This window comes from Andrena cerasifolii, chromosome 3 (assembly GCF_050908995.1).
Source record: "Andrena cerasifolii isolate SP2316 chromosome 3, iyAndCera1_principal, whole genome shotgun sequence".
NCBI classification, from domain to species: domain Eukaryota; kingdom Metazoa; phylum Arthropoda; class Insecta; order Hymenoptera; family Andrenidae; genus Andrena; species Andrena cerasifolii.
Window position 1 is genome coordinate 1,756,767 of NC_135120.1, and position 23,129 is coordinate 1,779,895.

General features: G+C 35.1%; 3 protein-coding genes across 4 annotated transcripts in view; 1 reads left to right on the top strand and 2 right to left on the bottom strand.

Annotated features, from left to right (window-relative positions):
- LOC143367024 (GDP-D-glucose phosphorylase 1) overlaps positions 1-23,129 on the top strand; it is a 505,990-nt gene that overhangs the window by 59,720 nt on the left and 423,141 nt on the right. The window lies entirely within an intron of this gene.
- Positions 6,000-10,360, bottom strand: LOC143366869 (uncharacterized). The gene has a single exon (XM_076808289.1). It carries the CDS (start codon positions 9,620-9,622, stop codon positions 7,688-7,690), a length of 1,935 nt encoding a protein of 644 aa, XP_076664404.1. The 5' UTR covers positions 9,623-10,360; the 3' UTR covers positions 6,000-7,687.
- LOC143367195 (uncharacterized) lies at positions 10,504-19,510 on the bottom strand. Its single transcript, XM_076808820.1, has 9 exons — positions 18,792-19,510; positions 18,254-18,372; positions 17,914-18,182; positions 17,504-17,735; positions 17,432-17,450; positions 16,861-17,220; positions 16,644-16,774; positions 16,315-16,428; positions 10,504-11,238 (listed from the first exon to the last, which is right to left on the bottom strand). Exons 1-9 carry the CDS (start codon positions 18,859-18,861, stop codon positions 10,924-10,926), a joined length of 1,629 nt encoding a protein of 542 aa, XP_076664935.1. The 5' UTR covers positions 18,862-19,510; the 3' UTR covers positions 10,504-10,923.

Below are 23,129 nucleotides of genomic sequence, written 5' to 3' on the forward strand. Positions count from 1 at the left end.
GTCTTGGAAGAATTTAAGAATCGCCTTTGCGGATTGATGCGAAATATTTTTGTCAGCAACTAATGCAGCAAAACGAATTTCCGCGATTTTTTTTCGTTCATCAAATGACAAAGGCGATTCCTCGCATTGCGATCTGAAATCGTTCGATTTCCTCACATCCATTCCATTTTTTTCGCAGTTTTTGACGTGGCACTTGGAATCCGCGTGACGTTGGATTTGCGACAGCCCGCAAGCAAATGATTTTTTACAAACCGAACAGAAACAGGAAAAAGGATCATCGGCGACCTTTTGCAACCAGGGCTTGAAATCCTCAAGCCATTGAGGCATAAAATTCTTTCTCGAGACCTTAGCATGCATAGTTATTCGCGGAATTTTTTTAGATAACAAATATTTATGTCTCGCTGATTCCGCATGCCTTTTAACGTTTGACGAGCCGCAAGTAAAAGTTTTCTCGCATGCAGAACAGTAGAAAAGGCTTTTATCATTAGGGACTTCGCGAATCCACGATCGGAACTTCTCATTCGTTTCCCACAACGACCGATAAACAGGAGTAGCCTTTTCACCTGTTTTCTCAAACGTTTCCATCGTAACCACGAAAAAAATGAAATGTGTAGGAAAAATATTATATACAAAGCAACAAGCAAATGCTAGCGTATAGAAAAGGGGAGATATAGGGGGCTACTAATTACAGACTTCTAACCCGACAGACCCGAATTCACCAAAAACATGCAGAGCGAAACAAATAATACTCACCACCTGATCTCTATTTCTACTGAAATGACGGTTAAATGCGCGAAGCGTAACTGCGCGACCCCCCACTAAACACATTGGCACGTAAACAAAGTATACGCGACCACAGATCGCGAATCGCTTGGGTTCGCGCGGATCTGACCATTAAATGTACCTACTTGACGAAAACCAGGCACGAGCGAACCCTGGAATCGGGAAACGGAAAAAATAGATAGGAAATCGTAAACTAGTAAAAAAAAATCAGAAAGGAGAAAAATCGAAGAAAAAGCTAAAAGAAATAACAGCAAAGCAATGGTGACAGTACCGAACTGCCACAGATGCATTTACCAGTTACCATTCTCTCCTATTCTTGTACAATTCCTTTATACCAATTTGTACATTTTAGAGTACAACATGTATCGCGATGTTAGCTTTGCATAACTAATTGTTTACATATCCCTCCCGATGGAAGAGACCACCACTTTCCCGTAGTTTCCATCGAGCGGTAGCGTGCACGCTGCGCGTAATTAATTTGTAAATAGTGCGTGATTCTTTGTCGCATCTTGATATAATTACCGAAAAATCTATCGAGAAATTTGATTACGTTAAGATTTTAGATTTTTAGATCATACTCTGAAAAAATATATTTTATCGAAGGTTGCTACAGCGTCCACGGTACTGGCCAAGAGTGGATTCTACTTTTAACAAAGTTCACCAATGTACAGTATCAAAATACCTATTCATCTTTTAATAAAAAAATTCATTTTTAGGTTTGAAAAATAGAAATAGTTCAAATAAAATGTACGGAAATGTAAAATGAAAACAAGAAATTATGAATGTACATTTTTCTTTGTTAAAGAAGTTACAGAATAATTTTTATTAACTCTTTTATGTAGAATTTAGATCGTATATCTGAAAAATCGAAGAACCATAACGGGTAATTATCATTTTTCGCGATATAATCGGATCAAGAATATTAAGACAAGAATGTAAAATTTAAATATAAAGTTTCATTGAAATCCATTTTGCCGCTTAAACATAATCGGGTTAACAAATATATGAGATATTTAAAAAAAGCTCTTTTCTAAATAGTCAAAACGTGATCAGGAGGTCTTAAAACGTGATTTCTGTAACAAAATTTTTTCCAAATTTTTTTCATTACAAGAGTATTGTACATATGTCAGAACGTGAAAAGTGTATCTCGAGGCACTCAAGAAGATCGCGCGCGGCGCGTGTCGCTTGCACCTCACTTAGGATCACAGCGTTTCAAGAGCGAGAGAGAAAGACACACATTCGTTTTCTCTCTCGTCTTCGCTCCGGCGTAGTGTACGTGCGTGGTGGGGGAAATTCTCGAGGAAACCCGTCCTCATCCTGGCATCACTGTGTTCGGGACGCTTCTTATTGTTAGTCGCATCGCGATTCCCGTAGTAAAGACACAATTTATATCGAAAAATGATTCGTTACGTTCGAATTGGGAAAAAATTGTAGTACAAGAAAAGAATTATTTTTTAGTCTTTAGTGCATTTTAATTTAGTTTTTAGTGCTTATTTAATATAATCTTTAAACATAAATTTTTCTTATATATTTTTTAGCATTATTAGATTAGAAATGTTTCATTTATATTGAATTATCTAGTGCAGTTCTAGAAATAACCAGATTTATACCGTGTTTGAACTCATTTTAATCTGGAAAATCTCAGCAGTATGTTACTGAAAACGTTACGATATTATCTTCGTCCATCTCCGTTCTCCAGCCGCTTCGCCGTGATTCATTCAAGCCTTCTTGGCCACAAAATAGTAATAGGGGAAATGCGGCAACAACGCGATACGACTCTCAACACGTATCGGCAACTATGTCTTTCCTACATTTATCGGCTAGCTCGGTGACGGAAAATCCTTGAAGCCTCATTTTGTCATTTCTCAAGTTGCCTCAGTACACGATTCATAAAGTCATTATTATTTCAACATACGGTGCTTATTAGCGTTCAAACGCACCAGACCCGTCTGCACGGATGTTTACTGGAGGCAACTATACCAGTGTCGTGTACCCGGGAGAAGTGCAAGTACTAATCCTTGTATGGAAATGTTCTTTATTTTTTTGGCAAGTTCGAACTAGTTGCTCGTGCGATGTACAAGAGTGATCTGCCGCTCAAACGTACGGAGGAAAGGAACGTAGGGAAATCGGAGAATCCTATTGGTAGTTACTATTGCGAGGGTGTGGAAAATGAGGCTAGGATTGGTCATTGAGTAAGGGAGGAAGTGGTAGTTTTAAGAAAGTCGGTTGTGACTAAGACGTTAGCTTTCACTTTTGAAGGGGGCCTTGGGACCCACGGCCTAATCCGCCTGTTTACCGTTAAGTCACGTTCGCTCGAAAGGGGCTAAGGGTCTTAGAGGGTGACGATGACCAGATGTGTAGGAAAAGGGAAAATCGCGAAGTGGGTATCTAACACCTCCCTCCTTAAGATTAATTTACGGTTCTTAAAGTAAATTAATTCTATTTGATCCCTATCTTTGAACTGTTTCTAAAAATTATCTAGCTATCAATATAAAAATTTTATAATACGTAGAAGTAGCAATACATATGTATAGAAGTGACAATATGATTAATACAAATAATAGAATACTAATAACAAAATGGAATAACATGTAAATAATAAAATACATATCATAAAATAAAATAATAAAGTATGTGTGTTAAAGAAAATAATAGAATACGTATGATAAAGTAGAATAATAGAGTATGTGTGATAATAATAATACAATACATATGATAAAATAGAATAATAGAGTATGTGTGATAATAGTAATATAATACATATGATAAAATAGAATAATAGAGTATGTGTGATAAAAATAATATAATACATATGATAAAATAGAATAATATGCGAATAATAAAGTGATAAGATGTAAAGTACTACTGTAAAATATCTGCAACAAATATTCTCTGGTTCTTGACGACGCTAATCAACGCATACAGAGTTTATAAAATTGTAGTAACGCATTTTCGTTCATAAAAAAAAATCACTTTAACAGTTTCAGTCCATATTCACAGAAGGTGCACGTGACGTAGATTTTCTTAATCCGTGATGTTCGATGGGCCTGGTAGGAGTACTGCTTCGGCTGCGGTCCTCGACCAGATGGATTGGCTGGGGGTAAAATTCCTCTTCTTCTTCCGAAATCTGTGATAGCTGCATTCTCGTGCCAGGTGTGGCGTTGATGTTAGTGTTGATGATTTTAAAACAACAACTATCGCTTGTTGTCCTTCCCTCCCTCATGAAGCAGAAATATTTGTTGATTAATCGAGATAAACCGCACCACCGTAAGATGTTGACGGTGATTATCATACCGATTATGGATACTATTACGCTTAGGGCGATGGTATACCAGTGATTCTGCTGACCAACGACTGGTTTATTCAATTGTTCCTGCAGTAATGTATCTAGCTGCATTAGTTTGTGATTGCTATACTTAAATTCTTCAACTTTCATGCTGGTGGTTTTAATCGGTGCTAATCGCACCGGTATAATGGTAGAATTCTTAAAATCCGTAAAACAGCAATCGTCTTCCACGATATTATATGGTATGGATTTATGAGTGCGATTTGTTGTGACATCTTGCGTTGGCTCCAGAACCCTTGCATTGTGGTTCAATCTGAATGATGCCGGTAGCTTTTAACTCGATGTCCTCGATGTGTGTCGATGAACACGACAGCGTTAGTTCCAGCGGTTGACTGATAACGAATAGCCATTCATTATTTTCGAGGTAGTGCCACGTCTCAAAATCAGCCTGGACTGTGCGAGTGTTACAGGACGTCGGTATTCTTCGAATAGTGGATGTAAGCAGAATTGCTTCACAGGATGGTTGACCAGATGTTGTTTGTATATGTTTGACAAGACAGATGCGTTCCTGTCCATTGACTTTGGTACATTTTTCCAAATTTCGAAGCTGTGCATAATACACCTTGTCTGTACTCAATAGGATGTAGGGGTAATTAGGTTCAATGTAAGAATAAGTATCGGGACGATAATGAGTAACAGGGAGAGGTAATGTTTCGTATAGATCATAAGGCAACTCATCAACTAGCGGAATTCTAATAACGAAAATTAATTTGTTGTTAACGTGTGTGACATCTAATTTACTCAATTTACTATATTTGTACATGTTAGAATACGTTAGTGGTATAGGCCATTGCTGTCCACTTTGCAAAGTAATATTATTTAATTCATTAAAAAGATCTTGTGAAGATATTATTTGTGGGTGTAATATTCCATTTCTCGCCAAAGTTACAGACGAGATTAGGAGACTATAATAATTATCGAGGTTTAAAGTCATTTGAGATAATAGAAATATTTGCTCCGATATAGTATGTCGTACGTAAAGATCATTTAATAGGTTGGAGGTTGAGCTTGAAAAATCATTGAATAGCTTTATATTACTATTGAGCTTGTCTTCGTCAGCTTTAAGTCCTTGAATAGATGCATTAAAGTTTTGAATCGTATTAGTTATTACGGCAATTTGCTGTTTCATTAGCAACTGTACATTCCTATTGTCATGGATAACTGATTCGATTGCTTCTTTATAGAATTTGGCATCTTTGGCATCGGGAGTACCGAATAGCCAATGTAAAACATAAGATGTGCCGTCAAATAATCCCCTCTTAGAGATATTGTTCCCTGAATTCGATTTACTTGTTGATATGAAATTTATGATTTGAGTTTTGCCCTTAATCGCTGAGATGCGTGAATTTATAGTTTGGAAAGAATTCTGACAAAAATATGCATTGACATCGCTTATGGTTTGATTCGGCTTCCATGTGCACATATTTAAAGATTTAGTATAGTGCCTAAGCAATTGATCATATTGTTGATTGGCTGTGGCAAGATCAACGTACGTTAATAAGGTATATTTTGAATTAGTTAACTGTACCCTGCCTAAATGATTATAATATAACCCTACATGATTTCCAAGTCGGAATATTTTATAATAATGTTGGGTAGTTTCCAGGAAATGAGTAGGAATAATCAGAGTAAAGATTGCTAATAGGATGACTAGGAAATAATGCCGGTCAGTCATCCTGATCACCTGAAACAGATGGTTTCAGCGAATTAGTGTGATACGTCACTAGTTTTCCATTCTTTAATATTTGGACGGTGTTATTGGAATTAATTTGAGTTATTTTGTAAGGACCCTTAAAATTTGAACAAAGCTTCTTATTCAATCCCCTCTTATGTTGCTTATTCAAAATATATACCATACACTGAGAAAAAAATGTGCTGAATTCAAAAAAAAATTATTTGAACGAAGTAAATGATTTATCTGAATAGTCGCAATGCAATATTTCTTCAAAACAAGGAATCAAAATTTTTTAAGAAAAATAAATATTTATTTGGAACTAGTGACTATTTATTCAATTTTGGTAACCGCCTTACTTAATTCGAGTGAATATTATGATAAGTTAAATAAGCAAAACTTAAAGAATCATAAATATATTGTTGAAGGAGGTAAATGTTTCATTAAATGAAGTAAATATTTGCTTGTATACAGTTTCTATGTTATTGGAATGAAAAAAGCAAAACTGACTTCAAAACATTTATGTTTTAAAGAAAAAAAAATATTAATATGTATAGAGTAATATTCTATTAAAGAAGATAACTATTTATTTCTACGAAATAAATATTATTCCAAATTAAAGATATTAGATTTATAGTCAAACCTTTCAACATTACATTCAAGCAAATATTTATTTAAAAAAAGAAACACTTTTCTTAAAGGTAAGTAATATTTTTTATGCTGAATTTAGATGTTGTAAATATTCGCTTGTTTTTAGCAATTAGATTTCTCCTTTAAGAAAACGGAGTCCTACATTGAGATTCCCACTTCTGCAAATTAAACAAATGTCGAATACCGTGAAATAAATATTTTCTCAAGACTAAAAGTAATTTTTGTTGACAAATACCAGTATAGAAAATAATTACTTAGGTTTAGCAAATACATTTTCCATTCCAGTAGAGTATATTTTGAATTAAAATATTTGTTTCTTCAATTTAAAAAAAATGTATTTTCGTACAAGTATCTTTTTAAAAATATATAATTTTTTTCATTCATGAATCATGATTTAATAAATAATTACTTTCTTTTAGGAAATAATTTTTTTGTAAATAAACGAGAACTTGAGTTATGATTTTCATTTCTGTAATTAATCATACATTTACATTTATTTAATAAGATTTTCCTTGAGAGTATATATATCTTTATTGATGAACTGACTTCTAGAAAATATTAACCTTTTTTTTAGTAAATATATGTTTCTTTGTATTAAATCTAAATGTACATTCTTTCAATATTGAAGAATTTCGTGTTTGAATATATTAAATGTTTGTTAAAAAGCATTAATGTTTATGAGGAAATAATGTTTCGAAACTAGTTACTTCTCTGTAAATAATACTTTTTTAAATGAATGAAAGGAAATTTTATAATAAGAGTATCATATAGTTGTGCCAGCAATACATTTTATTTCAATGTATGTACCTATAGTAGAACAGTCAGTACTACATAGAAAAGGTAGTGGAGTATGCGTAATACATATTTTTTTATATAATCTTTGTGACGAGACATCGATGGTAATTACAAACGTAGTGCTTAAACAGTCATATATATATATATATATAAGTGAATGAATGAAATGAAGAAGAAATTGAATGTCAGTGTAGTGACACTCGTTGTCTGTATAATATAAAATATTTTTAGTCTTTAATTTTCATTCATTCATTCATTCATTCAAATATACTGACATATCATTTTTGTATTTGACCGTTGTACATTTTTAATTACTGTGAAGAAAATTAGTTATAAAAGGAAAATTGTAAAAAGTGAATATTTCTTAATTGTACCCTTATTTTCAAGTAAAATATTAAAAAAAAAACAAGTGCTTGTTGAGATCACTTTTACAAACACTTTTACCATATAAAATCAGAAGAAATATAACATTTTGAATCAGACATAGTATAAACGTTATAAATCTTATAATCTACAAGATTTGTTTGCTTAACTAATCCCCATTCTTTGGTTTCTGAAACTTCGAATGCGTCAAGATGCAGACAGTGTTTCACAATATTAACTTTACAATATAGAAAAAACACGTCACTAAAACTACTAATTATTACATATTTTATCGTAACAAACAAAGTATTGAATATATTATAACTTATATTAACAATATTGTCTGATTCATAACGCGTGCCATTCACTCTTACCCAAGAGTAACAATTATAGTTCGAACAATTCTCAAAAGGTAAAATACTTTTTAAACTCGAAAATTCTGTTATAGCACTTAGTTTATGCAATGCAGGACCATGAGAATAATCGTCCCGAAGCTCTTTATTGAGCACTAAGCGGTGACAAAATTGTAACTGGTGCTTCAACGCTAAACTGTAAGAAGGATTTTTTCGACTTGTTATTACTTTACTCGTCTCTTTGATTTGCTTGTGCTTCGCCTCAAAACGCATGCTTGACATATGTTTTATAGGACCGAACAAACGCATGATTCTAGGATAATGCAAAAGGTTATGATGTTTACATTTATGAGTACATTTGAATATTTTTTTACGTAATGTAAGGTATTGCATATATAAATTTTGAAACGTATCAATTATATCTTCATTTATACTGTCTAACATAATTATACAAACAATTTTGCGAAGAATTAAATATAATTTCCAAACTTTATTGTTATTGCTTACAAGATCGCCAATAAATAAATTAAAATGTTTAACTAAACAAAGCATTTCTGAAGCTGTTAATATTATATTTTCGGTTTTTATGCATTCTAATGATAATGGCGGTGGTATATTTGTATCGGTTGAAACATAACTAAAACAACTCATCCTTTGATTTAAAACATCTATATCAAACAAATTTTCTTCATTTATAAGCATATTCAAAATTTTTCCCATATCATATCTACATATCCCCTGTAATACATCATGCATTGGATCACACGAAAAGTTTTGGACAACGTGAAAATTAGGTATAATATTAAAAACACATTCTTCTTGAACTCCAAAAGTTTTTTCGACCATATGCTGAGAATAATTTTCTTTAGTTCTTAAAATGTTTACTTGTTCATTGATTTGTTTTTTTAATTCAACGTTTGGCATCGTACAAATCCTGCAAGGGTAAGAAGCGTTAAAACTTCTTGTATAACCCCAAATTGTATTTAATCCTAAATTGTCACCAATAATATTAGTAAGAATAAAAAAAATCTTTTTTTCATTTCCATCAATATTGATAACAATTCCAGTATTCTGCAAATCAATAATTTCTTTTATAATACATGTAAACATTTTTGAGTTTCCAAAAGTTTTATGATCTTTATAATTATGTAACTGAAATAAAAATATGTTTTCTAATTTACTACAATATTCTTTAGGTAAAATTGGAATGGTGCAGTATACTGCGCCAATTTTGTTGATTGATTTGTGCGATCCAAGAGGATTATTTATTTCAAGGTCATCAAAATAAATAACTAAAGGAAAAGTTATTCTATTTTGATTAAATGATATTGATTTCCAAAAATCACCTTGTATAACCGTTTCGATAAGTCCACTGTTTCTACATTTCTCAATATATGTTGAAATTACAAAAAAAACTTGTGGAAGTTCCAGGAATTGTTTCAATACTAATTTCATGGGTACAATACTTAATGTACACTGACGAATTGAAAAACATCTCTTTCCTTTTGCTTTACCATATTTCAAAAACGAGTTAATCACAACCTTTTTGGGAGGGAAAAAACAGTTAATTTCTTTCAAATATTTAAAAGTCAAATGTTCAGTTCGGAATACTTTGAAACCATTTTTAATTATATCAAGCATAATGTGTAACTCATTCATATTCTGGAATGCCTGTTTTAAATCATCCAAACAATTATTAATGTATAATGAGCAAACATGTTTACAATAATTTTATGCACCAATTTTCTATTCAAAGTGCCGAAGGCATACAAATGTGTAACAAAGCACAAAGCAGAATGTACAACTTTATTTTTAAAAGTATTAATGCAGAATTTTTTACCATCAAAAGTTTGCGACAATGAAGTAATAGAATCATTGGAAGGTATTAACTGTAATTCTACAGTATCATTGTGTAGAATTTGTAGATTTCTGGACAGTCTTGCTGTTTTACAAGACACTTTTTCTATTTGAGACCTTTCACCAATATGCTTGTTCTTTATATGCTTGATTAACGAATGAACATTAGCAAATTTATCAAAACAATCTTTGAAGTTGCACTGTACTTCATAATAAATTTGTGTGTTTATGTTTTACATTAACGTGAATTACTAAAGACTCTATGGATAAGAATGAACAATTGGCACAAAAAAAACAAGATAACATTTCGATGTGAATATAGAAAAATGTGATAATTGTAGTTATTGAATAATAATTACAGAAATAACTTAAATATGGAGTCTATAATATATTTCGCAAATAGTACGGTAACCAACCTATACAGTTATTGATCCCCTAACAATGATTGACCCCCTTCTTAAAAAAGTTATAACAGTTTTAAGAAATACATACTTCTTTTAAATGATACAGAATATATACAATATACATACAGGATATGTACAGTAAATATACTGCACTATGTAAAAAAAGCAATATTTCTTAATATTTATTACTTTCTTAGGAAAGGAGTCAATCATTATTTGGAGGTCAATAACTATATACGTTTATTTGCCCTACATAGTTATCTGAGATATAATAGCAAATGAATACAATTATCATTTAATGAGATCAACAATAAAATCTTATAAATTTAAAATGATTACAAAAGAAACAATGTTTTTTCTTTGGTTTTGCTTACCTTCAAGCAAGAAACAATTATAATAGGGAGAAGACATAAAAGTAACTTATACAAATCCTTATACTACTAGAGTTGAATTCATTTGTCTACGCCGCTCAAAGTCACCCTTTCCCCCTGTTTTTACTTTTGAGTAAACGTCCCTTACTCTGTCGACCGGCACTGTGTGACCTACTATGGTCAAAAATAAAAAAAACTGAAATGTATTTTAAAAATGTTGTCTACTTAAAAATACAACAGAAAAAGTGCGACCTTGAGTGGCTTTGCCAAATGACTCCAGCTATAAGTAACAAAATTAAAAAGACTTATCGTCGTCCAAGTATAAAGTTCAGCACTCTGTAGATTCAATATACCCTAATGTCTGTTGCGTTTCTGCATCATCGATCCCAGTTTGTTCACTTGAGACTTGTGTTCTCTTTGCAGTATTTTTCTCCTTTAGTTTATGCAAAACATGCTGAATGGATACTATATCTTTATCAAAAGGTGTGTCAAACTGATAAATCCCTTTCTGTATTAATAGCCATATATGTTCACTAGCAAAGGGATATTCCAATTGAAAAACGTGGAAGATTTTGAAGCAAATATCTATGCCTTGTATAGCCTCTGAGACTTTGTAAAGCACTTCATCCATGCAAATATAAATGTGAGTTTATAAATTGTACTAAAAGTATATTTACAGTAACACAAATAGAAAATATAATACAGAAAAGATCTTAGAATTAAAAGGAACTAAAGCTATTATTACAACACTATACGACACGACGCGAGACAGCACACTTGCTTGTCGCAACCACTCTGTCTTTCCGCGCGTCCCCTCGGAAAGCGTTTTCTCCAAAAGGACGCTATCCCCTCCACCACGCACACTTTCTTTATTCGCTCTCATGACCAAATATGGTCATAGGAAAAGCCCTCGAAACCCTAGCGCGTCGCTGGGCCTCGTGCACGCCGTTGGGTTTTTCCCGGCGGGCCTGCAGCACCAGTGCTTCTCAACGTCCATTCATCCCTTAAAACTAAACGGACTATCATTCCGATACTACACTCGGCCATCCTGATAAACATACATCTGACCTCAGATGTGCTCACTCTCACTGTCATCACACAAATCACTGTCCTCATCATTAACCCATAATTTCATGTGATCTGCAGCCGTGGAGGTCGCTTGCGGTCCCTCGTGTTCACCAGACTTTTTCACCAGATAACGGTCATTACGTAGGACCTTCGACACATGATACGGCCCAAGAAACTTTGGATGGAACTTCAACCCCGGTCCCGCCTGCGTCCTCTTGATTGCCACCAAATCTCCTACTTCGTACTGCGTCGCATTCTTCCGCTTCTTATTGAACGCCCTTCTATTCTGAGCCTGCATCTCAGAGATTGCCCTTCTTGCTTCTTCCCGCACCTGATCGCGCTCTCCTTGGAACATTGTAGCCCACTCGTTCTCGATTAGCTGTCGAACCTGAAAATCCTCCCGTAACTTCACGTGCGTCCCGAACATCAACTGAAAGGGAGTATTGCCCGTGCTCCTACTGGGCGTCGCATTCAAAATTTTTTGCGCTATTTCCAGATATTTAAACCACTCGCCCGGCGTAGGCGCCGATAACTTTGTAACCAAAGGTATAAGTGTGCGGTTCACTCGCTCTACTTGACCGTTCGCTCGCGGAATTCCCGTCGTTATCAATACGTGTTCTATACCCTCTTCGTTACAATAGTCCTCGAAAACAGTAGATGTGAACGCCGTACCGCGATCGGAAATAATCCTTTTCGGATTGCCAAAACATACGGACTGCTTCTTCAACCGATTTACCACTTCGGCAGAGCCCGTGGACTTTGTGGCATACAACCACACAAACTTTGTAAATGCGTCAATGACTACAAAAATATGGTGATAACTTTTTTTAGTTGACGGCAACGGACCCAGGTGGTCAATGTGGTAGGTATCAAACGGCAACTCTCCTTTCTCAATGGTGTTCAATAAACCTTCTTGCTTACCCTGCTTCCTTTCTGCAAGAATGCAATTGACGCAACTCCGTACCACCCTTTCGACCTTCTCACGCATCCCCTTGAACCAGTAATCCCTCTTTACTAGTGCCTCCGTCTTGGTGATGCCAAAATGACCGCGCTCGTGCGCCTGCCGCACTACCTGGACTTGCATCGTTTTCGGCACGACTACCAGCGGTACATCGTTGACCCCCCTGTACAGAATTCCGTTCTTCAGTACATATCCATCCGCCTCGTGTTGTCCAATACTCTCGCGGATTCGTCGTAGGTCGTCATCCTGTACTTGTGCTCTCTTCAGCCTAACGATAATTCCCCTCTCACCTTCGTCTATTAACAGAACCATGGGTAACGGGTTCCGACTCAACGCGTCTACGTGCGTCATACTTTTCCCCGGTCTATGCTCCACCTTATAATGAAAATCCTGCAAAAATATTGCCCACCTAGCCACGCGCACACAAAGATCCTTTTTCTGCATGGTTAACACGAACGCTTGACAGTCTGTTACTATTTTGAATGAAATCCCGAGTAAATACACGCGAAATTTCCTTAGAGCCTTCACGATCGCCAGGACTTCGAGCTCGTAGCTGGTGTATTTCTCCTCTGCTGGTGTAGTTTTTCCACTCGCGTAATACACCGGGTGAAAAGCACCGTCCTCACTGTCGCGCTGCAACAAGATTGCGCCATAACCCATACTGCACGCATCAGTATGTAACTGAGTATCCGCGCTCGTCCGATACAATCTCAATACGGGCTTACAACTTAGAGCTAATTTGAGCCTTTCAAAAGCTTCTTTCTCGCACATTTCAAACTTGAACTTGTTGTCTTTTCTTAACAAGTTAGACAACGGTCTCGCAACAATAGAGTATCGATGCACAAACTTTCTAAAATACCCTGTTAAACCTAAAAAACTTTGTACATCTTTGGTACATTGTGGCTTTGGAAAATTTATCACAGCTTTGGTTTTATGCTCTGATGGCTGTATGTTTCCGTTTTCAACGATATGGCCTAAATATTCTACCCTTGTCTGCAAGAAACGGCACTTACCCCAATTTATCAATAACCCATGCTCACTGGCAACACGTAATACCAAACCAAGATTTTCTATGCCACGCGAAAAATCGATCGTAGGTATTATAAGATCGTCCATATACGTTAACACAACTCCCGCTGCAATTAAATCTTTGAAAACCGCATTTATAAATTTTTGGAAAACAGCCGGCGAATTACACAATCCGAAAGGTACCTTTAAAAATTCGTAATGGCCGGTGGGAACTACAAATGCTGTATACTTTCTGCTACTCTCTTCGACAGGAACGTGAAAAAATCCATTCTTGAGATCTAATGTACTAAAAACTTCCGCGCCTTGCAACAAATCCAGTTGATCCTCTATCAACGGCAACGGATACCTATCTTTCACGATCTTCTTGTTCAATTGCCGATAATCTATACAGATTCTAATCAAACCGTTTTTCTTTCTAACTAGCACGATCGGACTTCCATAATCGGAATCAGACGGTCGTATTATTCCATCTTCTAACCACGATATTATTTGTTTTTCAACTTCGGCTTTATCTTGAGGAGACAATCTTCGCGGTCTCTCATAAACAGGGACCTCGTCCAGAAGAATTATATTCATCCGAACTCCTACTTCTCGCGTTTTATCCGGTCTATAATTTAGAATCATACTCTCTATTTGTTGTCTGTGTCCAACATTTGTAAGATACGATAAATCTATCTCGCTTGCCTCAGTCACAACATCAATTTTATAGACTTCCGGGACTCTATCACAATCTTCATCAACAATTTTACGAATCGAAATATTCCCTCCTTTCATGTTAACTTCAACCGTATCTAGAAAATCTGTGCCGATTACCAATGGTTGTTGCATCAGCGTATCCGAAACTACATGTATCGTCATCGCAAACAATTCATTGTCTATCGCAACATTCGTTGTAAATTCTCCTAGCGTATAATTTTTCTCGGACCCGATACCGCGAAACCCAATGCTTCTACTGCCCAGTTTAGGCGCACCCACTTTAACGTACTGATCCGCTCGCATTATAGTTAAATCGCTACCGGAGTCTACTAACGCAGTCAACTTACAGTCTCCTATCTGCGCCTCTATTGCGCAACGCTTCGTTCGAGAAACCTCCGACGCACTGCAAACATCCTTCGTGGTCTTGTTCGTAGTACCACACTCCGTAGCAATGTGTCCGTATTCCCTGCACTTGAAACATTTGACACCCTTGTTCTTCGTTGGACACTTCGAAATCATATGATTTTTGTCCCCGCATAGGAAACATCGCCGCACCGCTTCCTGGTCAGCGCTGCTCCGATTCATCTTCTTTGGTTTATCCTCCACGCGCTTGCTCCTCGTCTTCGTGTTTTCCTTCATCATCTCGTACAATACAAACTTGTCTTTCAACTCACGTACATCTTTAGCACCGTACAGTATCATCTTATTCACTTCTTCATCTTGAATACCCTCGATGATGTATTTGATCACCGCTGAATTCTCCATATCAGCTTGTTTTGCTATGTCGAACATTCGGTAAATGTATTCCTGGTATGTTTCGGTTGGCTTTTTGCTCCGACGAGACAACTCCCTGTGCACTTTATGTACGTCTACTACTTGAGCAAACTCTTTGATTAGCGCTTTTCTCATCGCGCTCCAACATTTGCAACATTTTTCGTAGCGGACAAATAATTTCGCTGAACCACGCAAAAGCCTTTTCGCGTATATTACCCGCTGTACATCCGTCCAATCACATAAACGAGCCGTTTCCTCGAATTCTTCCAACCAGCTACGCACGACTATATTATCGTCGCCGCTAAACGTATTCATTGATTCTTCCACATCCTTAAATGTTAAATGATACGTTTTATCCCTGATGGCTTTACTACGCGTTTCCAAAATATCATCCTCTTCATCCTCAGACTCCTCTTCTTTCTCCTCATCTTCGACGTCGCCATGCTCGATTTCGAGCATGATGGCTGCTCTCAGACGACGTTGCAGTTCCTCCTTATTGCCGGACGCTTTCAACTTCCTTGTTTTCAATTCCTCCCTCAATTTCACCAACTTCATCGTCGCTACCTGTTCCAGCCTATCGTCGCCACCGCTCTCGGTATCGATGACGGTATCATTTGAACTTCCCGTAGAACTCATTGTTAATAACAGCTTAACTGAAATGTCACTACTTAACTTCTCCGTCACTGCGAAAACAATTTCTTCACCTTGTACAACTTCAAGATCACCACGTAAATAACTTTGTCCAAAAATCCTGCTTTTCTGTATTTTCAATCCCGGACGAGCCCCCAAATGTGAGTTTATAAATTGTACTAAAAGTATATTTACAGTAACACAAATAGAAAATATAATACAGAAAAGATCTTAGAATTAAAAGGAACTAAAGCTATTATTACAACACTATACGACACGACGCGAGACAGCACACTTGCTTGTCGCAACCACTCTGTCTTTCCGCGCGTCCCCTCGGAAAGCGTTTTCTCCAAAAGGACGCTATCCCCTCCACCACGCACACTTTCTTTATTCGCTCTCATGACCAAATATGGTCATAGGAAAAGCCCTCGAAACCCTAGCGCGTCGCTGGGCCTCGTGCACGCCGTTGGGTTTTTCCCGGCGGGCCTGCAGCACCAGTGCTTCTCAACGTCCATTCATCCCTTAAAACTAAACGGACTATCATTCCGATACTACATAAATATCTTCAATATTTTCAATAGAGCCTACAATCAGGATGTAAGGTTGTATTGTGAGTTTTGAAGTGCTTGCCCTTTCCTGCACTTCCTTCTGAATTCTGGTAACATCACCAGGAATCTGAAAATAGTTAAACAAGATACATAGATACTCTGAACGAACAAAATTAAAAAATTTAAAAATTATAAATTATTTCGAATAAGAAGTCGTTAGTAACTTGAAACTAACACAATCAAATATACAAAAATTAATATAATCAAGAGCTTTAAATACATTATAATTTTATAAAAAAAAAATAAAAGAAGTAAAACGTTTACAATTAAAATTATACTAACTGTGGCGAATTTTATAATACTATCTTTGGATACACCAATAGAAGGTTTAAAAGCTTTCTTATTTAACTTCTTCATCTGTTTAGGTGGATACAAATGAGCTATCAGCAACAAACTGATCACAACTTTAGTATCTGTAATATATAACTTGTATTTAAATATATATATATATCTGACATTTGTATAATTGATGTATAGTAATACAATTTTAAATATTCACCATCCTTAAGCTCTCTTGAACACATTTGTTCCATATACATATTGGCAGTTTCATCCTTTGATGAAATATTTGAATATTCTTTTAAACTTTCAAAAAATTCAAACCAAGCTTTTTTATCTAAATTAATATTGGATAGATTTAACTCTTGATAATCTATATCAATCAATTCGAATCCTTGAGGATGATCGTACAATTTCCAATCACCAAGGATTCTTGCTAAATTTGAATCTTTTATTTTTTGCACTTCTTGCATTCGAAGTTTTGAAGTGACAGTCCAGTGCTCTCGAACAAGTTTCCATGGAGCTCGGTTAGCTAACAGCCATTTATTACTCTCTTTTGTAACTTCATCGCATAAACTTTCTGTAAAATTTGTAAGAAATTTGTATTTGTTAAAATTTGTAAAATGTGCAAAGGATATTTCTTTTTATTTTCATTAAGATGTAGAAGGACAGGGAGGAGAGGAACATTCAGATGAAAATTAACTACCAGTAATTTCTGAATGTCAAAAAAACTATAACAATATATATTATCAAAATTTTTATCTACTAAATTACTGATAGTAAATTTTTACTGAAATGTCCTCCACCTTCCTCGAAACCCAAATGGAAATATATACTCATTGTACACATAATTATTGGCTCACCCGCCTGAAAACTTGCATCTTCCCTGGCTTCTGCAACCAATTTAGTCTGAAGTTTTTATTCTGAAATTTTTTATTTCTGTAACAGCTAACCAATTTCCCGCGAGCTGGTATAGACTGATTTGTAGGTGAATTTCTTTTTAAAACGGGCGGTATATAGTAAGTTGTCAACACTTCAGTTGGAAATAATTCAATAATTGTTTTAGCAATTAATTCTGCTAATCTATTGTCCATTCTATTAAAAAAATGCAAATACAAATGTAGATATCTTAGTGATTATAAAATTATTTTAAAATATCGCAAAACAAAAGAGTTCTATAGAAAAGAGTTCTATACAGTCTTACATAAATATGCATAGATAGACCCTTTATATGAAATGTATTACAAAATAATTAAGTTACTAAATATGCTACCTTATAGATCTGTCTTCCATAGAAGTAACTATGATATCGCATAATTTACTTCGTTGCTTGTCATTGAATACAGTTGTTTGTTTGTATGATGTGATAATCCTTCTGCCCGTCTCAGAATTATGTAAAAGACCTTTTAATTGTTCAAGCGTTATCATAGAGGAATTATTTTTATACCGAGGAACAACATTCAATATTGCTGATGAATTTTCATTGTTTACTTTTTGACAATTAATTTCTTTTTCAGGAAACTCAAGATTGTTGCAATATTTCTATAACCCAAATTATTGAAAGTTCATTTTATAGTAATAGTCACTTATTATTTTGTGTAATCATAACGTACATTTTTAAAATGTTTACACCAGTAATCCATGAAGATTGCCCGATCTCCAATGATTGGAATCAAACTCGATATAAGATTTTCATTGAGTTTTTTTATCACGTGAATCGTTATCTTATTTTCTGAAATAGATCAAATAAAACTGTAAAATAATTGTACAGTTTTTTAAAATTACGGGGAATAAAAGCCATTATCAATTTACATATCATGTAATTTTAACAGAACTTTGATTATATTAATTTTCTTCTTATTCACACATTCCGTGCCACGTGGTCGCATACGCCCCACGTTGAACTTTCCACTCATGCCGTGTGGTCTTATATCCCCCACGATATAATAAATGCGTTATACACGTTACGCAGATGTCTGCACATATTTGTAAAAGAAATCTTATTCAAAGATTCTCGTTTCGTAGCAAAAATATCAAATGGCTTGAATGGAAAATGTAGCGTGGGGCGTATGCGACCCACATGGCGTGGAACGTGTTAACATTTTTGTCTAATATTCTTTTCGCTAACAATAAATATAAAAAGTAACTTACCTGCAAAGGATTCCATCAAATGTTCCAGTTCGAGGGAAAACAAAATCTTCTTCACCTCATCATCAGCCATAATTTCAAACTGTTTTAAACAATTTCCGAATCACACGAGTCGCGTGCGGCGTGATATTTTGAAACAAATGAACGTACTACAGATATTACTACGCGTTGAAGTCAGACGAAGTGTTTCCACCCACTGGGCTGACGACTGCGGCATATTGGAACGGCCAGCTTTACTGCGTTACATTTTTCGACTGCCTTTGTCCACAATCCAGATCAATCCAGACGCTTCGTCTGACTTCGACGCGTAGTAATGTCTATAGTACGTCCATTTGTTTCAAAATGTTGCCACTGGCTTCAGTAGCGTAGCGTACCGTTCAAACAGCGCTTGCAAGTCAAACTTCCGGTGGACTTCCGGTTTCATGATTTGACCACTTTCATATCACCTCACGTCGTTATTTATTAATATAAGTAAATAATAATGCGAGATGACATACATGAACGTGGTCAAATTGTTGAGACCAATAATACACCAAGTATTTTTCCCTTACATCATGTTTTTAGCTTTGACATAAAAGATTTATAAAATTAATTCCATTTAAACTAAATATTCTTATATGTATTTTGAATAAATATATTTATACTTTTAATAGATGAAATTGCAAATATGAGTGTTTCTTTTTTCATTTACCGACGACATACTAAGAGTACGTCTGAAGGAAAATATTTTACTTACGTATATTTAACGAGGGAAAAAAACATGTTTTATTATTAAATTGTAGTTCGCCTCTTATACTTTATAATTCTTATATATCGTTTATATACCACTAAATAATAAATGAAGAACAAACAGAAATGCGTTTGGAAAAAGTGGACTTTCCTGTGGAACTTTCCTTCGGGAGTCTAGAGAATTCACGACTTTCAAGACGTGAAGTCGGGACACTCTAAACCGCCAAAGATTGTTATGTTCGAAGTAATTTTCTTTTGCTATGTAGTAAAAAATATTTTTTTATTTTGTATAATTATTAGTTCATTTGGAATCACACATTTTCTTAAACCGAATACATATTTCTTAAACAAGTAATATAAAAACAATAAATTTGTTTAATTGAGGTTCGTAACTATTATCTCAGTTTAAATGACTGATTTGTTTATTTTAAAAACATGGTTCTCTTTATGACATAAGACGACAATATGTGGTAATGTTAAACAATGCCTACTTCGATGCAAATAATACATTTTATTCAATCAAACAAATATTTCTTTAAAAAATAGCATAAGGGCAAGGAATTCATTTAACAAATTGAAAGAAATATTTTTCATTCAAAATGTATTATTTATTTGCATTAAAAAAATATTTCTCTACAAAAACTAAAAAATATATTTTTTAATTCAAATGTATGGTTCCTTGATTTTTAGCATACGATTTTCTACATCAAGAAAATAATTTTTAGTTTTGTTGCATAACTATAAGTACATTAATTTTTCGACTTCAGTAAATATTCTCTAATTCTTAGAAATAGTTTCACTCTTAGAAGTACATATTTTTTTATTTCAAAATATTCATTTTTACTGATTGGTTTTCCTGAGTCAAATAACTATTTTTTACATTGCCGAAACTTGTAATTGTAACCGAAATAAATATTTATTTACATTAGATTACTAATATTAAGAACATGCGTTTTCTTAATATAAGTAAATGATTTATCATAAACCAAAACATACTGCTTATTTTAAGCAAATGTTTACGTAACTTCAGTAAAGTTCTTCTAAATAAATGCAGTACTCAAATTTAAGTAAATATATCTGTACTCTAAAAATAATTGACTTACATTAAAAATATGGTTTCTTCGTTCAAATAAGTTGATTAAAAAAAATTGGTTTGCTTGAATTAAGCACATTTTTTTCTCAGTGTACTGTAACGTCCTACGATTTTTCGCTACTACTTGTACCCTCGCATTCTCCCTCCTCCTCTCTTAAGTCACTTGTCGACTCCTCATTCCAGTCTATGATTCCTCTCCCTAGAACAGGGACTTTCTTTGGTACTGTCCTGTCTCTTCGGCCTTTATAGGTGTCGGGAGTCACATGGATTAAGAGAGGTTCAAAAGAACTCGAGGGTCCTGCTATAGGAGTGTTGGCGTCATCTGTGTCTTATCTGTCGCTTTTTTGTTGTTCTTCAGGCGTGACTCGTCTTGGCGTTTTGCACAACTCCAGTTGAGCTTCTGACTCCTCGTCATGAGATGATGCGTTGCTGCAGTCTTCTTCACTTATTGACTGGTTGCGGGAGCTATGTGTGCTTGAGTAACTCTCGGGGTGTTTCCCTTCATCTTCAAGGAGGGGTTCTGTGTTTTGTGGTTTTGTTGCTGTAGAAACAGTACTAGGGGGTATTCGGGTCTGGAGGAGGTATTTGACGGCATTATAGAAGTCGTTGTTGATCTCAGTAGACAGGATCTTCCAGTAGAGAGATTCTGCACTACCACCAACATCGAAATCTAAATCAGGCATTGTTGTAAGGTACAAGACTTGTTCTCCCAGTCCCAGAGAACTAATCTTTTCTATCCCCCAATCTAATGGGGCTTTCGAGATCAATTGTTCTCGACCGGTCACAAGGTAAAGGAGCTTCCTTGTTGCCAAAAGAAATTTTGACGACATTGTGGGTGTTGATTTATTCCAGATTGCTATTCGTTGTTTACCGAGGCTGTCAATATTAGACTCCCTGGTAAAATGCTGAATTTGCGAATCTGTCCATCTGTGATGCTTGCTTCTCGAAGAAGCTAAGTAGATGGTTCGGTCCAATAATCCCACCGCTGTCACCAAAAATATGTCACGTCCCGGGTGAGGTCTTTTGGGAACGATGACATTAGGAAAGGAGAAAGACAGGCGCGAATCTAAAATCCAGCACTCTGAGATTTTTGGGGGAAGACCAGGCGCGAATATTAAATCCGTCACACTGAGGGTTTGGAAGGAACTTAGGCGCGAATATTGAATCCGTCACACTGAGGGTTTGGAAGGAACTTAGGCGCGAATATTGAATCCAGCACACTGAGGGTTTGGAAGGAGAGGAACGTCAGGCGCGAATCTTGAATCCAGCACACTGAGGGTTTGAAAGGAATTCAGGCGCGAATCTATAATCCAGCACACTGAGGGTTTGGAAGGAGAGGAACGTCAGGCGCGAATCTTGAATCCAGCACACTGAGGGTTTTGAAGGAGAGGAACGTCAGGCGCGAATCTTGAATCCAGCACACTGAGGATTTTGAAGGAGAGGAACGTCAGGCGCGAATCTTGAATCCAGCACACTGAGGATTTTGAAGGAATTCAGGCGCGAATCTATAATCCAGCACACTAATCGTTTTACAGGGAGGAACGCCAGGCGCGAATCTATAATCCAGCACACTAGTCGACCAGGGAAGTTTAAAGGCTAGAGCGTATTTGGGGAACACCCGTTAGCACTTTGTTTTGGTTTACGTAATATCAGATTTACCGTTGCATAGGCACAAAAAGTTTCCTCGTAATATTTCTTGAGAAATTCGTCTATACGTGCAGCTATGCAAGGGAATGTTAGTAAACACTGTCACTGTTCTCTAGTTCGCGATCCGCGATCAGCTGTTTCGCCGACTCGTTGGTTTGTATCTTAGTACGTTCGTAACTAATGGTTGAACACAAATAACTTGAAGCAAGATTTTAAACAAAGCGATTTATCAACTTCGTTAATCGTATATGGGTCCGCATCAATAATCTTCTTATACTTGATTTTTAGCATACGATTTTCTACATCAAGAAAATAATTTTTAGTTTTGTTGCATAACTATAAGTACATTAATTTTTCGACTTCAGTAAATATTCTCTAATTCTTAGAAATAGTTTCACTCTTAGAAGTACATATTTTTTTATTTCAAAATATTCATTTTTACTGATTGGTTTTCCTGAGTCAAATAACTATTTTTTACATTGCCGAAACTTGTAATTGTAACCGAAATAAATATTTATTTACATTAGATTACTAATATTAAGAACATGCGTTTTCTTAATATAAGTAAATGATTTATCATAAACCAAAACATACTGCTTATTTTAAGCAAATGTTTACGTAACTTCAGTAAAGTTCTTCTAAATAAATGCAGTACTCAAATTTAAGTAAATATATCTGTACTCTAAAAATAATTGACTTACATTAAAAATATGGTTTCTTCGTTCAAATAAGTTGATTAAAAAAAATTGGTTTGCTTGAATTAAGCACATTTTTTTCTCAGTGTATCATTAATTTTATACGAATGAACAATGATTTTATTATCATAATAAGATTTCGATTTTAACTTAGATTGGATCATATTATCCCTTGCT